We start from the raw sequence: 24870 nt of genomic DNA on the forward strand, positions 1-24870 counted from the left end.
AATTATAATATTCTTTTATAGTCGTCTATAAAAAATTGATCAATTACATTTTATATCATTATCTGCATATTGATATTTACACACTATCTATTATAATTTATCAATTTTCAAAATTATTTGTGATTTTTTACACATTAATATAAAATATATATTAAGAAAACCACATCTGGACAACAACAAAATAACACGCTGGCGAACGATGTGCCAGCATACACGCATCCGCGAACGCTGTCACTGTTTTTAATATCAACAACAAGAGTTGCTCATTCTTCAAATCAGCGTACAAGGATAATTATTCTCCACGTTTGCGACTACGATTACAAATGACGCGTTATGAAAGCATCTACGTACGGGGTACTGGAGTAAGAGTAAAGTCTGTGATAAAATTAATTGGCAATAGAAAATTAATAATTTTCAAATAGAAAAATGTTGAAATTACCGAGGATTTACAAATAATAAAGTAAAAATATTAAATAATTTATGTTTTCGAATTTTGCTCGCGGAGGGATCTTTAAACAAGATTTTAGAAGAGAGGACCTTTAAAATATAAACAGGCAAAACGTTGGAAAATTAAAGCGCGCGTTTAAACAGATAAACGCAATGAAATAGATACGCAATTGTTTTACTTATCGCTGTAAGCTCACAAGCTTCTGACGTGCTATACACTTTATATAATATATACAGGGTGTCCGGTAACTAACGGACCAATGATTAAGGACGGATTCTCTGGACAATTTGGAGACGATTTTTCCTTAGCAAAAATGTTGAAAAGTCAATAATTTTCGAGTTATAAGCGATTGAAAAAAATAGGTTTTTTGAAAACTAAACGTTTTGGAGTTAAAAGTCTAACATAATTACATTCTTCAGTTAATTTCAGGTAGAATTTACTATAATAAAATTTTAATTTAAGGCTTAGTTATAAAGATACATAATGACAAAGATTGGAAAGTTGTAAAAAATGATGACCTTTTTCGACATTTTCGCTGAGGAAAAATCGTTCCCAAATTGACCAAAGAATCCATTTGTAATCATTGGTCTGTTAGTTACCGGACACCCTGTATATTGGACAAGAGTTTCGTTTGTTTCAAATTCTCGAGAGTTGAAGTAGGAACATACGAGTATCATATATCGTTTGTGACTTGCCGAATGAAAGCAAGACAGAGAGCGAACGAGATGATGAGCTTAATAGCTCATAATGTTATAAATAAATAAATAAAAAATTATAACCTGACCTACTAGTTATTGAATCTTTTTTTAATAAAATGTTTCATTATTATTATCATCTAAGTCTAAGTCGTTTAATTACTTTTTAGTTTTTTAATAATTAATTTAATTTATTCTAGTCATTTTTATATGAGAAAAATAATATCACGTATACGTTTTATAATGAATTAATATATTTCGGGAACCGAATTATATATTCTTAATAATATAAAAGTGTTCAAAAATTATATTTGACTTTTAATTTTAATTATTTTTTAGCAAAGAGTTCCGAAATCTCTTACACACATAATGGGGATTTTTTTCATCCATATAATTCGCAATTAAGTATATATGTTAATTATTAATTTTAATAAAATAAAAATTAAAATTAAAGGTCAAATATAATTTTTAAACACAAATATATTAAATTAATTATAAAACGTATACCCATGATAGTATTTTTCTCGTACAAAAATAATTAGAGTAAATTAAATTAATCATAAAAGATTAAAAATTAATTAAAGAATTTAAACTTATATTTTATATAATAATAATAAAACATTTTATTACGTCAAACCGTCGTGAAATAATTAAATAAAATTTGCTAGTTACGTCAAAGTCAAGTTTTCTAAGCTTATAAAACATTTTATTAAAAAACAGATTCAATAAATATAAGTACATGTTATATATATACTTATATTTATTGAATCTGTTTTTTTATAAAATGTTTTATTATTATCATATATAATATAAATTATTTAATTATTTTTTTATTTTTTTATGAGTAATTTAATTTATTCTAGTTATTTTTGTACGAGAAAAATACTATCACGGGTATACGTTTTATAACGAATTGAATATATTTATGTTCAAAAATTATATTTGACCTTTAATTTTAATTTTGTATTTTATTAAAATTAATAATTAACATATATACTTAATTGCGAATTATATGGATGAACAAAATCCCTATTATGTGTGTAAGAGATTTCGGAACTCTTTGCTAAAATAATTAAAATTAAAAGTCAAATATAATTTTTGAACACTTTTATATTATTAAAAATATATAATTCGACTCTCGAAATATATTAATTCATTATAAAACGTATACGTATTAGTATTTTTCACATATTAAAATGATTAGAATAAATTAAATTGATTATTAAAAAACTAAAAATTAATTAAACGACTTAGACTTAGATGATAATAATAATGAAACATTTATTAAAAAATAATTATAATAGGTCAGGTTAATATTTTATTTATTTATTTATTTATAACATCATAAAATTCTGTCCTTTCCGAAATACGCGAACGCTACGAAAAGATAAATCTCGTACATGCCGCCGGACGAGTTCATGAGCATGAGACGCTCTTATCTTGGGAACGTATTAATAGTTACTGCATTGACCACTACTACGATATGGCGCTGAAATCAGTGAGAAATGCTGGTCTCTCCTTCATCCAGACCTTTGGCGATCTGTCTATTAATCTGTGTCAGAGAGAAGGATGAGAGTGGTCATCCCCTCGATTTAGCTGCAACCGGAATTCAAAGCGCCTCTATGTGCACAAAACGTGCACATTGAACTACGTAGCCATGTGCACGATGCTCCCGAGTGGTAACAGGCTATGTGCACGGTACGTGGTTCGATTCCGTGCTATGTGCACAGATGAGCGCCAGTAACACGTAGCTGTTAAAGGAGATGAGTTCGAGACCTCGCAGGGCCAATTTTTTTTTTTTTTTTTTTTAGTACGACTATATTTGTCAATTTAATGAAATCCTTTTAATTATTGTGGAATAAAGAGATAAAATGCATTTCTCAAGCGTACGCGAGAAAATCGAAATCAAAAATAATGAGTGCCGTATAAATACGTATGGAATAGAGCGTTATATCGAAGAGCGTGTGGCGTAGCGTTAAGGGACTAGACACGTACCGTCGAGATTAGAGGTTCGATTCTCAAGGAGTGACTTTTTTTTAATATTTTTTTATTTTAAATAAAATTTTTTTTTACCATAAAATGTAATTTTTACACAAAATAAATGTAAATAACACGATTTATTTACTTATAACACGTATATTACAAAAATGCATTTTTCTTTGCCTCAAAAAGCAGTGAAAAGCCGTCTGTAGAATAGCTGTATGCGATAGGAACTTGTATGATTATCTGTTTAATTAAAAATTATCCGATTTATGTCGTGTTTGGTGTCGTTGAAATCGCAAAAATCTCAATAATCCATTAATATTATTTTTGAATAGATAAAATGCAAAATAAAGGTTTTAGTTTTTCACTTATAAGATGTTTATATTTGTGAATTGCCATGGATGGGGAAGCCTATTGTTCGAGAGTTCGGAACTTTCTTTGATGATAGGTCCTCTCGCTCGCTCTATACGCAGTCTCGCTTTCTCTCTCGCACACGACGAGTTGTGAGATGAGCTCGAAAAGATAAGCGGGCCCGAGCGCCCGAGTATCGAGATCAAAGAACGTTCCGAACTCTCGAACAATAGGCTTCCCCATCCATGGCAATTCACAAATATAAACATCTTATAAGTGAAAAACTAAAACCTTTATTTTGCATTTTATCTATTCGAAAATAATATTAATGGATTATTGAGATTTTTGCGATTTCAACGACACCAAACACGACATAAATCGGATAATTTTTAATTAAACAGATAATCATACAAGTTCCTATCGCATACAGCTATTCTACAGACGGCTTTTCACGGCTTTTTGAGGCAAAGAAAAATGCATTTTTGTAATATACGTGTTATAAGTAAATAAATCGTGTTATTTACATTTATTTTGTGTAAAAATTACATTTTATGGTAAAAAAAAATTTTATTTAAAATAAAAAAATATTAAAAAAAAAAGTCACTCCTTGAGAATCGAACCTCTAACCTCGACGGTACGTGTCTAGCCCCTTAACGCTACGCCACACGCTCTTCGATATAACGCTCTATTCCATACGTATTTATACGGCACTCATTATTTTTGATTTTGATTTTCTCGCGTACGCTTGAGAAATGCATTTTATCTCTTTATTCCACAATAATTAAAAGGATTTCATTAAATTGACAAATATAGTCGTACTAAAAAAAAAAAAAAAAAATTGGCCCTGCGAGGTCTCGAACTCATCTCCTTTAACAGCTACGTGTTACTGGCGCTCATCTGTGCACATAGCACGGAATCGAACCACGTACCGTGCACATAGCCTGTTACCACTCGGGAGCATCGTGCACATGGCTACGTAGTTCAATGTGCACGTTTTGTGCACATAGAGGCGCTTTGAATTCCGGTTGCAGCTAAATCGAGGGGATGACCACTCTCATCCTTCTCTCTGTATGTATAGATCTCCACCTTCACTTTGTCACTTGCCACTTTTCATTATTCGGATCCTGAGTCTACAATAATCTATAGCAATCTAAAATATGTAAATAATCTGAAAAAGAAGAAGAAAAAAGAAGCAATATGTGTTCTTCGATGTGGAAAAGTGAAGACGACCAACGAGAATCACGCCCCTGTATTCGAGATGACTGATGTCTTCTTCTCGAAGAATATCCGGAGAACTGATTATCGTGCCAAGGAAACAAGACTTATCGAGAGACGAGCCTCGTCAGAGACGACTCTTGCGGAGATTAGGTCGATATTCTTCAAGTTAGAAATGGCCGCGTCGAGTTGTCAAAAAATAAAGCATAATATAACCTTAGACTGAGCTTTCGCAACTGCTGTTCGTTGCGATAACGATTGGATACATATATATAATATATATTTATATATATATATATATACAAAAAGCAATAAAGAAATATATATATATATATACTATGTACAATATGTACAAATTTAAACCATTCGTGTTTATGGAGCACACGGCAAACGGGCCGGAATGTCCGAAGGCTCGCAGCGGTCACCGGATCGCGTGCGATTATCGAAATCTGTACTCTTACGGCGGCTTCAATCCGTGCATCTCTGACACCGACCCGGATATGCGCGACGATGAAACGTGGGAGAGCAGCAAGCCGCTGTTCAAGGAACTGTGGCGCTTTAACTTGGTGAGCGAACGCTGGAAACGATTACCCGGTCAGGAGAACATGCCGAACGAGCTGGCATCGAACGCAGTGATGCTACGGGGCAACACATTGATGATATATGGTGGTACAGGAGTGCCCTTTGGCGAGACCTGCAGCAATCAGCTGTACGTCTGCAACGTAAACGATGGCACGATGAAGGTAGTACCAGCCACGGGCGACCTACCTGAGCCTCAGTACGGACAGGTAATTAAAAGATTAAGGCTGCAGTCAAAGCTACGTTACGAATGTTTCAAAACATTATTCTGTCTTTATTCTTCTGAAATGTAGAAGCATTCATAGTGTAGCTTTGACCGCAGTTTAAGTGTGAATTAATCAAAGTATATATATATGATTTTGTAAAACTAAAGTTTCTAGCAAAATATAGATAGAATTATATATTAATTCAATGCACCAATATTTTAATTTACCTTAACTTTCAGGACAGAATTAAAAAGACACAAGTGTACTAATACTACATTGAAATTAAATTTATTTAATCATCTATTTATTATACATTTGTATATATTTTTTATTTATTTATTCATTGTTTTTCTGTATTTATATATTATATTATATTCTGCATTTATATCATATGTTTTTCTGTGAATAGGCTCTGGTATATCATAGTTCCTATCTCTACACAGTCGGTGGTACCACCGGTTATGAATACACCTGCGACATTCATCGATTTGATCTGACAAATGGTGTCTGGGAGATAGTGTATGTTTGTTCTGGAAGGGATGAATCAGAGCCACATGGAAGATACAGGCATGAACTCGCCTTTGATGGCAAGATGATTTATGTCTTGGGTGGTGGCACCTCATCAGAGTCCTATGGCTTTTCAGTGAGTGAAGAAACATGTACAGATTTTATTTAAAAGATACATGTTGTCTTAAGTTGCTTAAATCACTATTTAATTATATGATACATGTTATATCAATATATATTAAAAATATTATATATATTATCATTATTAAGTCTTCTATAATAAGAATTTTTTTATTCCAAATAACATTTTCATATCATTTTTCTGCATGATGGTGGTATATTTTACATACACGTAATATATGTATAGAATTTTATATAATTGTTTAAAAATATAATTTGTATTTTTTAAATCATTAATATAATATTTATATTTTTTAGGAAATACCAGCGTTTGATCTGGAAACAAACAGCTGGAGGACATTGAGCACGCATGGCGACAGCGATGGTGCCGCAGTACCAGCACCGCGACGCTGTCACGGTTCCGTTCAATATACAGACACAATGAGTGGCGTCACTTCCGTCTTCATATCAGGCGGTTACGACGGTGACTGGGTATTCTCCGACGTTTGGCGACTCGATCTCAGCACGCTGCAATGGACGCGTTTAAGAGAATGCATCTTACCGTATCCGGTGTACTTTCACTCGGCCGCGCTGATTCCGGAGGGTCGCATGTACATATTCGGCGGTATAGTCAAAGCGAACAATAAAGTAATTATTGCGTTCTCTCAAAAATTTTATTCACATATGATTAAATATATATATTTGTAAAGAATTAATATAAAATATTCTAATAATCTTATTATTACAGGTGCAAAGGACGAATGCGGTTCATTCTGCTTGGGTTACGATTCCCAAATTATCCGAGATTTGCTGGCAAGCGTTGAATTATTATTATCCGAAATTGAAGGACTATTCGCCGGACAAGTTACTTCACATGGGCATACCCTTAAAATTCGTACAAAGACTCGATTTTAATGTTTGGTGAACGCTATCAATTGCTCTAACGCTTTCGAATCTTCGAATTACCTTTCTCAAAGCTCACTACGCACTACAATGGTAATTACGCTTCGATCATTTTTATTCAATATTTATATTTGACTCGTAACTTTCGACTGGTATTTCTTTTTTTTTACGATTTATCTATTATGTAGTAACGATACAAAGATACGAAATATTTTATATTTACTCTGTTTATTATATTTATGGTATAATAATGCTCTATTCTCAAAATAATAGATTTGTTCTCTTCAAAAATTTATAATTCCATGTAGGTCCGACATGCAATGTTAAATTATCGGATTTTGGTAATATTAACGGCAGTTGGCAGTATTATCTTTGTCTAAAATGTACAAATAATTATAATTAAAAATTAATTTATTAATATGTAAAGGATTATATAATCTAACAAAATATATGAGAGGGATAGTTTAGCGTTAGCATATTAATATATTAATATAGTATTAGGTTCGTGCATAAGTTCCTGTGGAATCAAGTTCAAATCGCATTGAACTCTGTGTTCATTTCTAATTCTTTTTTTGTTATTTTTTAAATTATTTTTTATGCTTTTTTTATATTTATTATTGCTTAAGTTATATATAAAATCATTGTTGAGTTAAACATATTTTCAATTTAATGGAGATCACAAAACACATTTGAGACTGTATATGCTGAATTATTTTCATTTAAAAATAAGGCTAAAGTATGATGGAAAATAGGTTGTTATATGGATTTTAGAAAAATTTATTGTATCAAAAGATCTATCAATTCTTCAATCTAAAAGGAATTTCTTGTATCAAAGATAATTCAAATTTATAGCAAGCAAGGGAAAATACTTTGATTAAAAAAGGATTTGTATTGTTTCTTTAATATACATTAACATAATCGCTCAAAAACTCAAGGAACTTATACACAAATTTAATACATTATACATTCTGCCTTAAAATATAAATACATTTATGTATTTATTTATTTATTTATTTATTTATTTATTTTTATTTCTTTATAAATCTTTACAATCAAACTAATATTTCTCGATATAACAAACGCGAATAATATCGAAAAATATTACCAACTGCACGTTATTTTACTTATCTGGAAAAGTGTTGTTAAATTTACATATTTATCTCCGCAGTGCCTATTAATAAAGGGCGATGCTCGCTAAATTGTTCGACGAATCAAAAACTTTAAGAGTCTTAAATATGGTAACAACACAGTCAATTTTTATTATTCCTCTCATGCACATATTTTACATTACAAATTACTCTTCGTGATACATTGCTTAAAACAATTAAGAAATTATTTTTATAATATCGATATATATTTAAAAATAAGTATGTAAATATTTTGAAAACTTTTCTCTCCCTATCCTGCATACATATTTTTATATATATATATGTATATATAAATGTAGTCTTAATTTTTATCATTTGGCACTTAAATATTAAAAAAATAAAAAAAGCTAAAAGTTTTTTTTAAAATGGATATCTCTTTTTTATAATTCTCTTCAAATAAATGTTATTGCTCTGATTGTTGTCTCACATTTAGATTCAGATTTTTATTACTCGAAGAGTTAACATCTAAGTGGATTAAATAAGTATCTAATTATTTTGAGCAATGTATCATGCATCGCAATAAATTCTCGGTTCAGTTTATTTAAGACTTACTTTAGCTGTATATTAGCTGTAAATGATTAATTAATAGATAAATTGTAAATACAAAAATAAGAAAGAGAAATATAGAACAATCGAATCATCCGATTTTATTTCGCGAATCCACATCACAAAGAAAATATTTCCTGAACATTTTAATTAAGAAATCATGAGATACCAAACAAGTGCATAATTGACAATAATCAAAATAATTATGGGAAAAAATAAGAAAATGAATAACTTGATAATTAAGTTTTTGAACAAACTAGCTTTTCCGTTTTAGCGTTTAAAAAGAATGAATTAATATTTATTATATGATTTAATATTCATTATCGATTTTTGTCAGCAAACATGAATCATGTAATTTAGTACTTGAAATTATAACGCACTAATATAAAGAATATTTGAACATATATTATAATATTCTATTACAGGTTGCCATTATTTATTGTGTGATTTTAACAAATCAAAAAAATGTATAAAAAATATGTTTTACGTATCTTTCAGATTTATTTCATATTTAAAATTGTTCAAGAAGAGAGGATAAAATAAGAGATTCAATGATGCGTGTTATCTATATCAAGGACGTTATTTTTAATGCAGTTGCGCGAACGAGAGATAAAAAGGTGCGCGCATTTCTTCTATTAATTTTCAAGTAAAGTCTCCTGTGATTTCAGTAATTTGTTGTGCATATATCTATAAATAGGGATAGAGATCTTCAAAATTGCGCGTAATATTTTAATAGTTATAATTGATTTTTACTTGTCACAGATGTGAGATAGCAACATATAGAATGTGCAGATACAGGAAACTAATTTTTTTCTTCAGAAGATATTCAAATATAATATGATACATAATGCCTCCTTTTCTCTTCCTCTAATAAATAATACAAAATCAATAAAAGTTTGCAGTAAATAATATATATATATACATATATATATGACAAAATTAGATAATTTTTGTTTTTATTTAATATATGATTATGCAATTGTTTATTTTTTAAAATTACGATCGATTAAAGAAGCCAAAACAATTTTTGATGATTGATTTATTATCGTCTAATCTCGTTATATTTATCTTTTAATATTAGATTTAATCTTAAACGCGCGTCAGAAACACTTATGAGGATTCTCAATTATATCGTCCTATATATATATCCAAGATATTCTATAAAACATTCTATAAAATATTTATTTTAGAGACAAAAATATCAATATTTTTAAGAGAATATATCTTTGCTAAATCTAATTTTAGACTCGAAGATAAACAAAACCGTGGCACACGTGCGGGAAGAGAGAGACTTGAATTTGGCGGGAACACGAGAGTATCGATACGTCACTCAGTGTCGTCAGTTCCGGTTTCGAACGCGCGTGACTTCGCGCCGCTCGTCGCGGCCAGCCGACCAGCTGCGCAGCTCACTTCACTTCAGAGGCCTGCGAGCAACGGAGCGAGGCGGACGCGTGCGTTTGTTGTGTCAAGTCGGAGCACAGGTACAGGTACCGAGCGGTGCTGCGTGTCCCTTCGACGGATACCTTTAAAAGAAGAAACGGGTTCGGAGCGAGCGGCGGTCGCCGAGTAATTCGTAAGACACCGTCTTCGTCGTCGTCATCGCCGTTCTCATGCATCGTCCAAGCACGCGGTCGAGCACGCGCCGACTCGGGATGTACCAGGTATTTATATAGTACCGACTACTGCCGCCTTAGAGTATCGCACATTCGTTCGCGCACCCTCGCCTCGCCGGAAGAGCAAGATCCCTTTCGAGGAAGCGCCAACATCATCGCCGTCGTCGTCGTCGTCGTCGCGAAGAGGAACAGAGAAGGAGGAAACGATTCGGTCAAAACGGAAGTAGGACCGTCATCATCGTGGCGACGATGGATCAGAAACGCGTGTACAAGATTGTGTTGACCGGAGGTACGTTTATATTAACAGAAAATACAATAGCGTTTCTTGTGTGCACGCACTTTTTCGATTTCAAGTCGATTACAAGTGCGTAATTCGTCAAGTCCATTTTTATAGGGATTTATATTTGCGAAAGCGAGTGTAACATATATATACCACACAAGGGTAAATATACGATATAAGAACTTTCCCCCTCCCCTGACATTGATTTTTTTTAAACGCACGTATTTCGTGTATATTTAGACAATTTATTTCATATTTTTTATATATTTTTTTGTATTTAGATTGAAAAAATTAAAGTTGCGCTCTCTCATTTAATTTTTTATTTTTCTAAATAAATTTCTAATTATTTTTTTATTCGAAATAAAATATGCTTAAAAAAACAATGATCGGCTTTGTTGTATATTTATCTTTGCATATTGCATAGTTTATTTTTTATGTTTTTGGCTTGTATTTTGTATATTTTTTGAGTGCTCATTATTCTTTTGTAGAATGTTGGCTCATTATTCTTTTGTAGTGGTCGATTTCCATTTATTTTTATGGAAATTTCTCTGGTTTTCGACTGTAATTATTTTTTGTATGTTTATCATATTACATATTGTATCTATTCTTGAATCGAAGATTCGATTAAAATAGATAGACGATAAGAGAGAAAAAGCATTGTATTATGCATTAGTTTGTTATTTCAATCTTTCAAAAATATATCAAAAATTCAAAAATATATTTGAGAATACATATGAATACGAAAAGTATAAAAATTATTCGAATAAAAAACATTTTAATTCTCTCTCATATAATTACGCAGTTATATAGTTATTTATTTAGGGCTGGTAGTTCCAACTTCTTGATAAATTTTATTCGATAGATAGCACATATTCTTTATTTATAAACTTATCTGAAAAGGAACGAAGATGTGTTATTTATCGGATAAAACTTTCAATCGACTCTTAACAGATTGTTTCAGTGTATATCACATATTATAATAAAAAGAATCGAATTTTTTAATGTTTTATTAAGTATCAGCACGTTCTACATTCAAAGATTTATTTTCAAAACCATTTTCTCTCTGATTGCTAAATTTTCTATCTGATTTTCGCTCTTAACCGTGTTACATATGTCAGAGCCAACTCTTCTTTTTTAAAAACTCTCGTGAAGATGAAATTCGCAATTCAAGCAATTCCGACTATCATATATCTCCGTGATATTCTGGTATTTGTGACGAACATGACACCGGAGTAGAGGGTGAGCACGAGAATTTTATTTACACGAGGAAATTTTCCTGGCATTTGCATATCTCGACCGGCGTGGACAGACGCACGTGGCATTCATTTTCAAGATCCAATCGCTCGATTTAAATGAGACAGAGAGAGAGAGAGAAAGAGGTTTTTATTAAATTATATATGAGAGAGCATTGTGCAAAAAAAAACCGCGAATTTCCGCGACGAATTTTTGTCCCTCGTCTGTCCCTCGCGTTTTGCGACGTTTCGTTATCACAATCACGCAGATGTCGATCGATTCCATACTCTACGCAGGAATATGCGGCCGCAAACTTTGTACAGGGTGATTCAAGAGAAGATGGTCCATGTCCCGTCTAGATGGGCATGGATTAAATATTCTTTATATTTATAAATATTTATATTTATATATAAATATTATACATGTATATTTATATATCATTTTTATCAAATATTTATCAATATATATTATATTTATACACGGATATCATTTTCTCTTAGAATTTACCTTGGAAATCACATAGTAATAATCGTGGAATAATACAGTATTGAAAGAATTTTATTTTCTGATTAATATTTACTACAATAAAAATTATTAATGGGTATATAGTAAAATTAATCGAACATATTTTATATTATATTATGGTAGATATTAGTTAGATAGATTTTATTGTGGTGTAAATATTAATCAGAGAAACTCTTATAAAATTCTTTCAATATTATCCTACGATTACCATGATTTTCAGGGCAAATTCTAAAAGAATATTCTCTCTGTGTAAATTTTGTTAAAATTTTTATGTATTATCTACTGTTCGGAATGAAATTTTATTTGTTAATAGCTCATTATTCGTTACTTGTATTTATTGTAGGTATATTAAATCGTTCATATTTTATTTGCGTTTTATATAATGCATCGTTGCACGTGAAGTTCTTTGAATTCCAAAAGTTTGACAGATAAGATTTGTCAGCGCTTTATCATTTGTTGTCGTTAAACGAAAGGAACAGTAAATTTGGGAACAACCTTTTTAAATGTTTTATATTGTGTGAGTCACACGGTCTTATTTTTCTCATTTCGCGATAAAGTTCGATAAAAGTTCTTTTTGTTATCTGTTTTGTCTAAAACCATTAAAGATCGAAAACCATAAAAAAAAACGATTCGATAGTTTTGTTGGAATAGCTTCATTTTATCGTTGACGTCAGATAAATTTATTTTATTTTTATTGTATTTTTGGAGAGAAAAACGTAGAGGAGGTGGAAGAAATTCTGTGTAATTTTTTTATAGTACTTGACACATGATTGAGTATTTTTTGAGAATTTAAGATGAGATGAGACTATTTCAGCCGAATGGCAGTTGTGATTTATTTTAAGGCCCTCTCGTGGTGGGTCTAATTTGTCATCGCATCCTCGTGAAGATGACGCGTCTCGTCGCGTCGGGTTAATAGCCGTGTCGGCGCACACCAATTACATTCAATTTGCCTTTTATTGGCCGTTTGCCTTTTCGTATACGCTCGTCGTTTATCTTATATAACGAGAAAACAGTAAAGAGGAACAGAATAACGTCAAATGTCAAATAGCGCGCGAAATGGAAATTCCACGTGCAACGATTCGATATATCGATTTCCCGCCTTTTTCTTACGACGCAAAACGAAGAGATGGTGCAGATATATAGTCTAATTTGTTGCGTTCGATTGCAGGACCGTGCGGTGGCAAAACAACCGGGCAGACCAGGCTGTGCACCTTCTTCGAGAACATGGGCTGGAAGGTAGGTCTCTACTTGGTTTTAAATGTTTACTTCACGATGAAAATTTTTCCATAAGAGGAAAAAAAAAAGTGGAACTTTGTTCCTCTCCCCTTCTTCCCCCCTGACTGATTTGCTTTTCTCTCCGAGCGAGAGACTCGCTCGATTCCGTGATTAGTTTGGATATTTGACAGAGATATCGCCGTATAATATTACCCCAATCTATATAGAGTCATCCCTTATTAGTGATATAACCGAGATGGGGATGATTTTAATAATCCTGTATAGAGTATACTGAATATATATACTTACACATAGAAACCGTTCGATTGTCGCGTGCTCTATGATAATTCGAGTCAAGGATAATGTATTACAGCGTAAACTAGTTTTTCCGTAGCTAGAGATTCTCTACTTCGTCGTATAAATTGCACACGACGAGTTCATATATAATCGGACGTACAGGGTGATTTTAAAGTAATGGATCATCAAACTTATTCTATCGACCATCTGTCGATTTCTCTTTATAAAAGAAAAAATATCGAGATAATTATATATTTAATTAGTTTTGCAATTAGATGATACATATATACATACATATATATATATATATATATACATATACACACACATAGAGAGAATTTTCTCTTTGAATTTGTACCCTGAAAATCATGGTAATCGTGGACCTACCATTTATAAGAGTTTCTCGGATTAATATTTGCCACAATAAAAAATATTAATATGTACATAGTAAAATTAATCGAACATATTTGACATCTTATTGCAATAAATATTAATATTTTTATTGTAATAAATATTTGTGGTAAATCGGAGAAACTCTTGAAAATTTCAATACTATATTATCTCATGATTACCGTAATTTTCAGAGTAAATTCTAAGAGAAAATTTTCTCTGTATACATACATACATATACATATAAACATATACATATGTATATAAATGTCTCGGTGAATTGTGTTTTGCTAGTTAAATAAAAAAAATATCGAGGAGAGAGGAAAGTGAAAACGCGATCTAGTTTCGGGGGGCTTTTACGCTTCGTTGTGGATTCGATAGAGCGGTGGTTGTCTTCTTTTTCAGGTGTTCCGTGTCCCCGAGACAGCGACCGTGCTGCTCAGGTATGCAATTACACGATCACAAATTTATCAAAAAAAAAAAAAATAATAATAATAAATAAAACGAAAGAAAAGAAAGAGAGAAACCGGAACGAAAGTCACGCTCGGGCAATTTACGGTTTTCTTTTGCATTAACCTTGGAATGCACCCTCGAAATAAAGATTAGCACGAATTAAACTACCTCGAAGAACCTTGGGAAATTTAAATGGAATATTATATACCGTGTGGTCTCGAATTGATTTGTAAATTGTTCGAAAATATAGGAAATACTGCGTTATATATTTTCATACTGAGTAAGCATGAAAATATATAAGATGTCTCACCGGATCACGTATATTTATTTAGTTTTATGCATTCCAGGGTTAAAGGACAATTTTCGAGGTTGAAATAAAGTCGCAGTTAAAGCCTCTCATTCTCGTTTCAATTACCAAATATTGATTGTATCGCGAAGAAACATTCGCGAAACACACCCAAGAGTGAACGCTTTGTTAAACGAGCGTAAAGTAATTTACATTTGATTTGCATCGTGTTGAAGAACTACGCAAAAATTTCAATTAAACGCTCGATTGTTTTTAAAAGTCTATTTCGCCGAAAACAATAGCGATATATATAGAGATATACTGGAAATTTAAGATAAGTCCGCGTTTATTAAAACGAAAGCTCCTTCAACGCCGCTGCAGTTGCAGCTGCGAGATCAAGATTACTTTAACATCATTGCGTTATAAACATTTCGATTAAACTCAATTAAATCAAACGCGTATCACAGCGTGCGTTCTTATACAATCGTCTCATATCTGCTGTCTGCTTTTTTCCATTTCAGCGGCGGCATCAAGTTTTCAGACCTGAACGCGGAAGAGGGTAAGTCTGCAGATTACATCCCTTTCGCATCTTCACAATCCCCCATCATTCCTCCCTTCATTTCAGCGAAGCTTTCGATTATTAAGAGTGCAGATTCGTCTCTTATGTTTATTTCTTTTATGATTAATCTTTTTTCAAATTTCTTTAAATCATTCTTGAAATTATTTAATGCGAATTAATAATCTGATATCGTTATTATATATTGAAAGATTTAACGTTTAATAAGTGTGACACGAGGATCGAAATTAAGTTAAAAATTAAATTTTCCATAATATAAGCGCGAAAATTAATAAAACGCGTTGAAACATTATTTTCTTTCTTTTGCGCGAAAGTTAATACAATTAATTACGAAGAAATTTAAATTATTTCCATTAATTTGATGCAACACCCTAGATAAAAATTAATTTGTTTCGCGCGGATCAATACTTTAGGCTTCTACTTCTCTGTTTTTTTTTTCACAATTTTTCTTAAGTAAAGGCGAGAGAGTGTCGAGGAAATACGAGGTATTATTTCTTGCTGACCTCGAAAAGCGCGTGTAAATATTACCCCCAGTAGCAAGACGCAGATTGCGTCAATCGTTGCAATCGCGACGTGAGAATGAAACGCGGGTGGAAAAATCCCGGACAGACGAAACGGAGCAAGAGCAAAAAAATCTCATTATCTTGACACGACATCGTGATACGAGCAGAAAAAAAAGCTGCGAAAAAAGAAAACCCGTTCGACCAGTCATATCGCGCATGAATTGCATCGGAATTTCCGAAAGCATCACTCCCGGTCGCGGAAAACACCTTTGTAAAATATAAACGTCTCGTTGCATCTAGAGCGAACTTATAATATATCGCGAAGGATCGTGCGCAAGCTGAAGCTGCTCTCTTGCACTCGATATAATAACACCCAAATTGCATAACGTCAAGATTCTTGGCTTGCGCCGAGCTTGGCCTGCGAGGGACTTTGCTCTCGATCGTCAATCTTCGTTATTATTGTAATTTATTAGTTCGATGGAAATTTAATAGAATTTATTATATATATTAATAGAATCTTCTCTCTCTCTCTCTCTCTCTCTCTTTTTTTTTTTTTTTTTTTTTTTTTTTTTTTTTTTTTTTATCAACGATTTTTTCAATTTTTATCCATGTCAGATTTGCTTTCAATCTGCTGCACTACAGGGAATTTTCTCTTAGAATTTACCCTAAAAATCATGGTAATTGTGGGACAATATAGTATTGGGAAAATTTTATAAGAGTTTCTCTGATTAAATATTTACAATAAGAATTTAAAGACTTGCGTATTGATAAATATAACTTAGAATTATAAAGACTTCGAAGTCGAACGCGAATGTCGATGCAAAAATTGATTTTTCGTTGGAAATTATATTATTATAATTTGCTTGGTACTTTGCCAAGACTTTCAGAATAATCTCACTTCGAGATTTTATTTCCCCTCTAATCCCCTTAAAGAGATGTACTTAGGCGAGAAAAATATCGGTCCAAAGTCGCTGAATCGGGGAAAAAATAATTTCTATCACAATAAGATGTATAAAATATGTTTGATTAATTTTGCTATGTATATATTAATATTTTTTATTGTAATAAATATTAATTAGAAAAACTCTTATAAAATTCTAACAGAAAATTTTCTTCGTGAGCGCTCATCATCTTTTCTCTTCGAATAATTTAACTCTTGCACAAAATATACCGTATTTAATTAAATCATATTGATATCCAAATATTTTTTTTATATATATTATTTTACTGATATTTCTGAAAATTTTTAAATTTATTATTAAATTTCTTTCTCATTGTGTATCGAGATTGAAAGAGTTTTATGGAGCAAAGATAATACATATTATGCTACATGGGTGGTATTGTTACTCGAAACGTGTTTGCATTTTTATTCGCCCTTACGTAAGTCAATCGTGCTGCTTTAATCAACTCGCCCTTGAACGAATACGAATATCAGGCTTCTTCGGTTTCATTTTATGCATATGTTTATCATCATTTTTGTTGGATTAGATATGAAATGTGTTTCGACTGTCTTAGTTTTTCTGTTATATAATCTTTATAAAAAAATACGCAATTTTTTTCATGTGAGAGCTCTTTTACAAAAATATAATAAATCTTGTAACTATAATATGGATAACATGCCTAATGTTTACGATTTTCTTTGGTTATTGACCGTAAATTTGTGGAAACGTGAATAATTAAGAAATTCCTAAGATTACTCTATTGTATTGTATATAATTATATACGCTTTTGTGTGTGTGTTGTACATTACGCTTTTGTATTGTAACATAATTATGTGTTACATAATCATACAAAGGTATAGAATAATATCTTATTTCAATTACAAGAAAAGTTAACAGTTTTTAAACAATCTGATTTTTCGCAGATTAAGTAAGCAATTCATAGTAAATTGAAAAAAATTGACATTTTCAATTATCGCATTAAGGATTAACAAGCTAACTCCATCGACTTATTAATATCTTTATATTTATATTTGTCATTTTTTTGCGAAAATTATCGCCAGTAAAAAAAGATGATGTTTATAAAACTTGGATACGATAATACGACTCGCATGTTTTTCTGATGTCGTCAACGTTATTAGATCCTCGAGATTGAAGTCTGTTTTGAAGATGTGCAAAAAGAAACGGAAAACATTCGGAAGTTATAGCATCAAACATTCTTACAAAGATACGAAGTTGAAATTTAAATCACGGGTCTAATAAAGGTTCATCGATTCCTTTCAATTCCTTAATTTTTGAAAGAAGAAATGTGATAACTTTAACATGATTCGATCATAATATGTAAAAGAGAAAAGAAATTTGACATTTTTCCGATTCGAGAATTTTTTTCGGATCTCAATGACGATACGTCAAGAATCGATTAATTTTAGCAGAGAGCTCGTTTCCTTCGCACACGAAATCTTCGTGTCTAAATCATAAGAATGAAGCCTATGAAGGCAAGGCGAGATGGCCGGAGATCCTGGAAGTCAATTCCGGTGTGGGTGAGTCGAGTAATCGCTAGAGTGTGGTTCGAGACACGATGAAATATGTAAGAATAAATTATATATCAAAAATCCGACTATTAAAATAAAATTTCTATTAACACGTTTAAAAATATATTTAAAAAAAATTGCAATAGAATTAATACATTTATTAATCAATTTTTAATAACTGATGATTGAGATTTTAGCTTTGTAAGATGAATTTTTCATCTCTCGTGTAAAATTAAATTCTTAATTTTTTATTTTCTTTTTAATGTATTTTTTCTAGAAATTAATCCTTAGTGTCGATGTACTTTATTCGTATATCATCTAGTAGACATAGAAGTCTGATCTTATCTCTTACAAATAGTTAGCCACATCTGTCAGTTAATTGATCGCTTTTTGTAGTGATTGTTCCTGTGCATAGTAATATTATATTTTATATTGCTTACATTTATTTTTTTTACTATTCCATTTTTCATTGTGTCTCGATCTTGAAACACAAGACACTCTAGAACTCGTCGACGAGAGACGAATCCTCGTGCATTTTTCTATCCTAAAATAAGAGATTTTGATCTCTTCAGTCAACTGAGATAGTACTATTCTGGATATAAATCTTGTTCTAGCTATTTTGAGATCACTGGCAAGATAACATCAATAAGTCCAAGGACATATGTTAAATGAAAGGTCTATTGATGTAAAATCATAAATACTTGTACCCTCATGTCACTCAAACGAACGAGGATTGTCCGCCCGTCTCGCTAGGCTAGCGCTTAAAGACGTTGAATGACAAGAGTCCAAACAACATGTCTTTCAGAAATCTGTCAGATTTCTAAAAGAGGAAACATTTTCCGAACGAAAGTTGTTTAGCACATTTGCTGTAATTCACCAGATGTATTATAGTAGGAAAATTTATTGAGCTAAGCATTTAGATTTTTCCCTTGAATTTTAGGTCTCTCTTTTCCCTTAAAGATAAACAACGCGATTATATTCAGGCTAGCGCTTCAAAGCACCATCAAAGTCCATGCACAAATCTCGTCCTTGTACAAATGATATTTTGAAATCAATGAAAATATCTTGTTTATATTGAATTTTTTTACGCGTGTGTTGCAGCGTTCAAATTTCAGGAGAATCTCCTGCGCACGATGATACAAATAGAGAACACATTCTTTCAACTGGGTGAAAGTTGCTCCAGAAATTGCTTGATCATCTGTGATCGTGGAGCGATGGACGCCTCCGCTTGTAAGTACAAGAGTTTGATAATGATTTAATTAAATTTTACTTAAAAAAAAAAATCAACGAGAGATGTCTTTCAGTCATTTCGAAAGATAAATGGGAACTCATGATGGCTTCCAACGGATGGAACAATGTCGAGCTAAGAGACAACAGGTAAGATCAGAGATACGCAAGGAGAGCTTGAAAAATGCATATACCTTTGTTCCTGAGGAAAATCGATAATTGGAAAATTCATCTCTCTTTCTCTCTGTTTCACGCTTGCATAACTTTCAATGCTACTGTGCTATATTGCCAGTTATACCATCTATGTATCTCGCGTATTACACTTCATCGTTAATATAAAAAATAGTATGTATTTTTACTATTAAAGCATTCACGTGTGTCAACCAGGTACAATCAAATCATCCACATGGTTTCGGCGGCGAACGGCGCTGAGGAGTTCTACTCCACGGAGGAGCACGCGTGTCGCTCGGAGGGTGTTGAGCTCGCTCGCGAACTCGACTACAAGGCCGCAGCCTCCTGGGTTGGCCATCCATACTTCGACGTGATCGACAACTCCCAGGACTTCGAGTCCAAGATCTGCCGAATGATCGAGTGCGTGTGCCAGAAACTCGGCATCGACACCGGCGATCGGTTGCGCGCCAGCAGTCGCAAGGTCAAGTTCCTCGTGAAGGCGCCTCTACCAGCGGACACCGAGTTTCCGCCCTTTCAGGACTTCGATGTTGTGCACAATTACCTGCAAAGCAACAATCCCAAAATGCAGGCGCGTTTACGCAAGCGTGGCCAAAAAGGTGAAGCAACCGACGAAAAGCTTTCATTTCTTTCCTACAAATATCTAATCATTTTATTTATTTATTCGAATTACTTGAAAATTAATTAACTCGTGTCGATTATTGTTTCACAAATTAACAATCAATGATGTCACTCGTCGAACGAAAATCCGTTTAATAATCAAAATTTTTTATTCTTTAAGGTCATTGGTCATACATTCACACAATCCGTCGACCGAAGATGTGCGGCCAAGTAATCGAGGTGAAAACTCAGTTGACGCATCGAGACTACCTGAACATGCTGGCTCAGCGCGACGATTCGCACTTTACAATCTTCAAGCGTCGTCGTTGCTTTCTGATCAACAATCAGTATTTTCAGTTAGATATATATAGAGAGCCGGCGCACCCCAGGTAAGAGCGCAATCGATGCACTTAAATGACGCAATACTTTTTTAATAATAAAATCTAAATTTTAAATTTATCAAAGAACCAATAGTAGATAAAAAGTGACTCTAGATAAGACTGAGATACTTCGTACGATCGACCTGTTTATGCTAGTCTTGATAGTGATGTTTACATGCAAATAGTATAAAACATCTTTATAATTACTAATTATATAATTAAATTATATAATTTAAGACTCAAATTAATTAAAACAAATTTTTTTTCTGATTTTTATCTTCTAAGATTATTCGCTTTAATCTCTTATTTATGTATAAGTAAGTTTATTAAATATGAGAGGAAAACATATATATTATTTTAAAATGTGTGTATACTGTGCAGATGTCGAGGTTTGATGTTACTCGAAACGTATACAGCATTGACGGGTGATGAACTAAAAAACATCCTGCCTCAGTTCCTGACAATCGAGAAAGAAGTCACTAACAATCCGGACTACAGCATGTTCAATCTCAGCTTGCGCGAAGAATGGAATAGTACCAATAAATATTGCCACAATATGCACGGTATTGCTCTATGAATATACTATCATGTTATTTAAATATATTTAAATTTATGTTTTATGAGCATATCGTACATACTTATTTTTACGGATTTATATCCGACAGATTAGATTCGTACATCCAAGCTGAAAAGATTTTACACCTGGAAAAGTAATTCGATTTTAATTTTTTTAATTATTTAAAGTTCTTGTATTTTAATTATTTTAAATAATAGTAATTATCTAAAACTAGTAATGACAGAACCATAGTATCTGAACAACATTCGATATCTTATCTTACAGGCACGATGCAGTTGACAGAGAACCCAGGTATCAACAAGCTCTCAAAGAGTCTAGCGGAAATACAAAGCAACGGACTCGATTGCAAAGCGAGTGACACGTTGAGTTCCAATTTAAATGGTCAACAAACAGTCTGCAACAAGATCATCAACGGCGTACAAAACGGTCTGGCAAACGGTAAAGCATCATTAGCCGAACGATATAATATGAACGGCGACGATCAAAAATCGAAAATTTATCATTCTAAACTCGACGGTCCAATCACAAAGCTGGACGAAAGTTTACGAAAATTAAAAGTCGAATCGCAGAAGAACGGATTTCGAGAATAGATTTCAATGGTTGGACGCCCGTGAACAAAAAATTTGAATGCAACAAAACCATTTCAACTCGTGAATAATTCCAAACTGTAGCGCGGATTTATCAGTATCGACGCGGACTATCTAACTTAACAGTTTTGGATAAATAGTAACTATAATTAGCCTCTGATAGGACCTCTGAAATTTCACATAGATAATATATCTATTTTTTAATCGGGCTTGCGTATCGTACTTAAGAAATCCCTGTGTGAAACTTTTATGGCTAGTTTTGTCAACGTCGATCGAACTTGAATCGGAATCCGATGCACCTCACAAATCTTTCGAAACGAAAGTTTATGCACGAGAAGATCAGTACTTAAAAGATATACATCTATACTTAAAACATTTTTAAATAATAGATTTTTCACTTTAACATTTTCTTACGATTTAAAAAAAAATCCCTCCAAACAAATTCCAAATAAAAAAAATGAAGAGAAATCACAAATGATTGAATATTATATATATATAAGGTTTGTTGTGAACCTTTGCGCGATTGAAAAATAAGTTTCATTATAATTTAACTCATTACTCGTCTCTTTCTAAATCTAATTCCAGAACGAGGCGAAAAATAAGTTAAATGAGTATTAAACGACGTTGGTGAAACGAGGCCTTGGCAAATTTTCGATAAAGTCCCATTGAACGAGCAATGTCCATTGACGCACCAAGTATTTGTACTTCGCTTTATTTTACACTAGTTTACTCTAATCTATTTTACATACTGTACCTCAAGTATTGTCTGTCAACTCTCGAAAACTTGAGAGAGCGATTGTGATAGAGATATGCACGTATTGTGTCATGACGTTCGAGTACGCAAAGCAATCAATTTATTTCGGACGATTATATCGTGTCCCAAGGAATGTTTGGAGAATTCTCTTGAGACTATTTGCAAAATTTATTGGAAATTTAAAAAGTGTTAAATGTATTATTATCCCTTTAACTGTTTTACTTAATGTCATGCCAAAAAAAAGTCTAAAGATTTTGAGAATTTTATTCTGATAACATTGTAGCATTTTGCAATACAGTCATATAGTAAAAGTTCAAAGTATTTATTAAATTTTGAAATGACACGCGCAATCGAATTCGAGTTTATTGATTATTAAGTGATCTATAAATTGTAAGGTATACAGTAATACAATATCGAGGAGACAGAGATTTTAAGAGTTATCAGATTTTTTAAAAAGAAAATTCAATATTAAGATGTTTCACAAATTTTTTTAAGAGATATTAATATATTGCATTTTTGATGTAAATTTATTGATCTATATACAATGTGATAATTTTATGTGGCAATCAATCCTCTTTAATTCAATTAAGATTAGAATTCTGAATCTCGAAATAAAGCTTGCTTGATTTGAGCAAAGGATTGAAATTAGTTTTATAATGATGTTATTTAACTTATTCTCAAAGAATATGTTATATATGTATTATTTTGTATATTTATTTATTTTTGTAAATTCTATTGGAAATTAAATTTTCCGAAATTTCGATTCTCGTGAAAGAAATTACATACGAGATCGTTTATCTCCAAAGACTAAGAGGAAGAGAAAAAGACGGTTGTATCCTAAATTGTATCCTATCGCTTTCTTTTTTCATCAAACCAAAATGGTGTAACATTATCTTTATATGATTTGCTTAAAATCTTTTCAACTTGTGAAAGAATTAGGCATTGAAATGTTTTATAATCTGATAACTCAATCGTCAAAACAAAAAAAATATGGTGTAGAACTCTTTATTTCAATTGCGGCGAACTTTTAACGATCGAATATACTTATCAGTACTTAATAGGTGCTTGCCCGTAGAAATAATTAAGTTAATTGTATATAAAGTGGCGCAATCATTTTCGTCAAATCTACTATTTCTGTGATTAATTGTAATATGTGTTGTCGATGTAATTATGAAAGATCTCGCATATATAACTTAACAGATAACTTTGCAAGGCAAAATCAACTGCGATAGAAAAATGATTGTGCGAGATCTCCGTATGTTACTCGTGACCCTAAAAGCCTCAGTGATGAATTCTGCGATGACGCTTATATAAAGTACTATAAAGAAATACTTCATATGTATCGTTCTCGCATTTTCCACACACGCCAACTGATCATTCGTAAATTTCGCCACTGTTTAGAGACAAAGTGCCTGTGAAACATTCATTCATGGAAATTAAAGAAAAGAAGAGAAAAAGATATATATGTATGTATGTATATATATACAAATATATATATATGTACAAACGCGAAAGTCTATATTTTCAATCGAGAGAAATAATGCAATAGTGAATTATTATCAACGCGCACTCACAATTTACGTAGATAATGGATTTGAAAAAGAACAGAATGTTGTACCCATGAGCGTCTAATAAAAAAAATGTCACGTGCCTATCGTGTCTCATGTCTTGTCATTATACATAAAATCTGCTCCAAAGATTATTTTTCTTTCCCTCTGACAATTTTATTCTTAAACCATCTTATTAGCTGATAGTTATTCCTATTTCAATATAACATTCATTAATATTTCTTTGAAATTTCACTTATTAGACAAATAAGATTGAATTTTTTTTATATAAGTCCACATGAATAAAGAATTAAAAATATATATTTTTATCATTCCCTAGTTTTTATTAACTGATTAATCAAAATAAGTCATTGATAACAAGACAAGCAATTATATTTATGACAACAATAAGAATATCGAAATAAGTCGAGGAATTGTATGATTTGATTTAATTATAAATGTTTTA

At 31.9% G+C, this 24870-nt stretch overlaps 2 protein-coding genes across 3 annotated transcripts; both read left to right on the forward strand.

The window, feature by feature from the left end:
• Positions 1–4513: 4513 nt before the first annotated feature.
• On the forward strand, positions 4514–8792 carry slim (scruin like at the midline). The gene is made up of 4 exons (XM_029314193.2): positions 4514–5480; positions 5887–6120; positions 6423–6752; positions 6853–8792. The coding sequence occupies exons 1-4, from the start codon at positions 5031–5033 to the stop codon at positions 7027–7029; spliced, it is 1191 nt and encodes a 396-aa protein (XP_029170026.1). The 5' UTR covers positions 4514–5030; the 3' UTR covers positions 7030–8792.
• A 1253-nt stretch (positions 8793–10045) lies between these two features.
• On the forward strand, positions 10046–24509 carry Ttd14 (TRPL translocation defect 14). 2 transcript variants are annotated; one of them, XM_085482580.1, is made up of 11 exons: positions 10046–10603; positions 13521–13588; positions 14660–14697; positions 15515–15552; positions 19645–19773; positions 19848–19920; positions 20158–20558; positions 20741–20948; positions 21321–21502; positions 21605–21649; positions 21781–21846. In XM_085482580.1, the coding sequence occupies exons 1-10, from the start codon at positions 10564–10566 to the stop codon at positions 21607–21609; spliced, it is 1182 nt and encodes a 393-aa protein (XP_085338706.1). In that variant the 5' UTR covers positions 10046–10563; the 3' UTR covers positions 21610–21649; positions 21781–21846. The 2 variants fall into 2 exon arrangements, with proteins under 2 accessions (XP_085338706.1, XP_029170028.1); XM_029314195.2 differs by lacking the exon at positions 21605–21649 and having other exon boundaries at positions 10061–10603; positions 21781–24509.
• The last annotated feature ends 361 nt before the right edge of the window (positions 24510–24870 follow it).

The sequence above is a fragment of the Nylanderia fulva genome, unplaced genomic scaffold (genome assembly GCF_048542155.1).
Source record: "Nylanderia fulva isolate GAGA-0341 unplaced genomic scaffold, ASM4854215v1 Scaffold21, whole genome shotgun sequence".
Lineage (NCBI taxonomy): Eukaryota > Metazoa > Arthropoda > Insecta > Hymenoptera > Formicidae > Nylanderia > Nylanderia fulva.

What these genes read in the sequence shown, in the direction of transcription:
- slim (XM_029314193.2), top strand. Translation starts at nt 5,031, where the DNA reads ATGTACAATATGTACAAATTTAAACCATTCGTGTTTATGGAGCACACG. An exon ending in CAGAGTCCTATGGCTTTTCA is followed by an intron (nt 6,121 to 6,422) that starts GTGAGTGAAGAA and finishes TATATTTTTTAG; the next exon opens with GAAATACCAGCGTTTGATCT. An exon ending in TAGTCAAAGCGAACAATAAA is followed by an intron (nt 6,753 to 6,852) that starts GTAATTATTGCG and finishes TTATTATTACAG; the next exon opens with GTGCAAAGGACGAATGCGGT.
- Ttd14 (XM_029314195.2), top strand. Translation starts at nt 10,564, where the DNA reads ATGGATCAGAAACGCGTGTACAAGATTGTGTTGACCGGAG. An exon ending in ACGCAAGCGTGGCCAAAAAG is followed by an intron (nt 20,559 to 20,740) that starts GTGAAGCAACCG and finishes TTATTCTTTAAG; the next exon opens with GTCATTGGTCATACATTCAC. An exon ending in AGAGAGCCGGCGCACCCCAG is followed by an intron (nt 20,949 to 21,320) that starts GTAAGAGCGCAA and finishes TATACTGTGCAG; the next exon opens with ATGTCGAGGTTTGATGTTAC.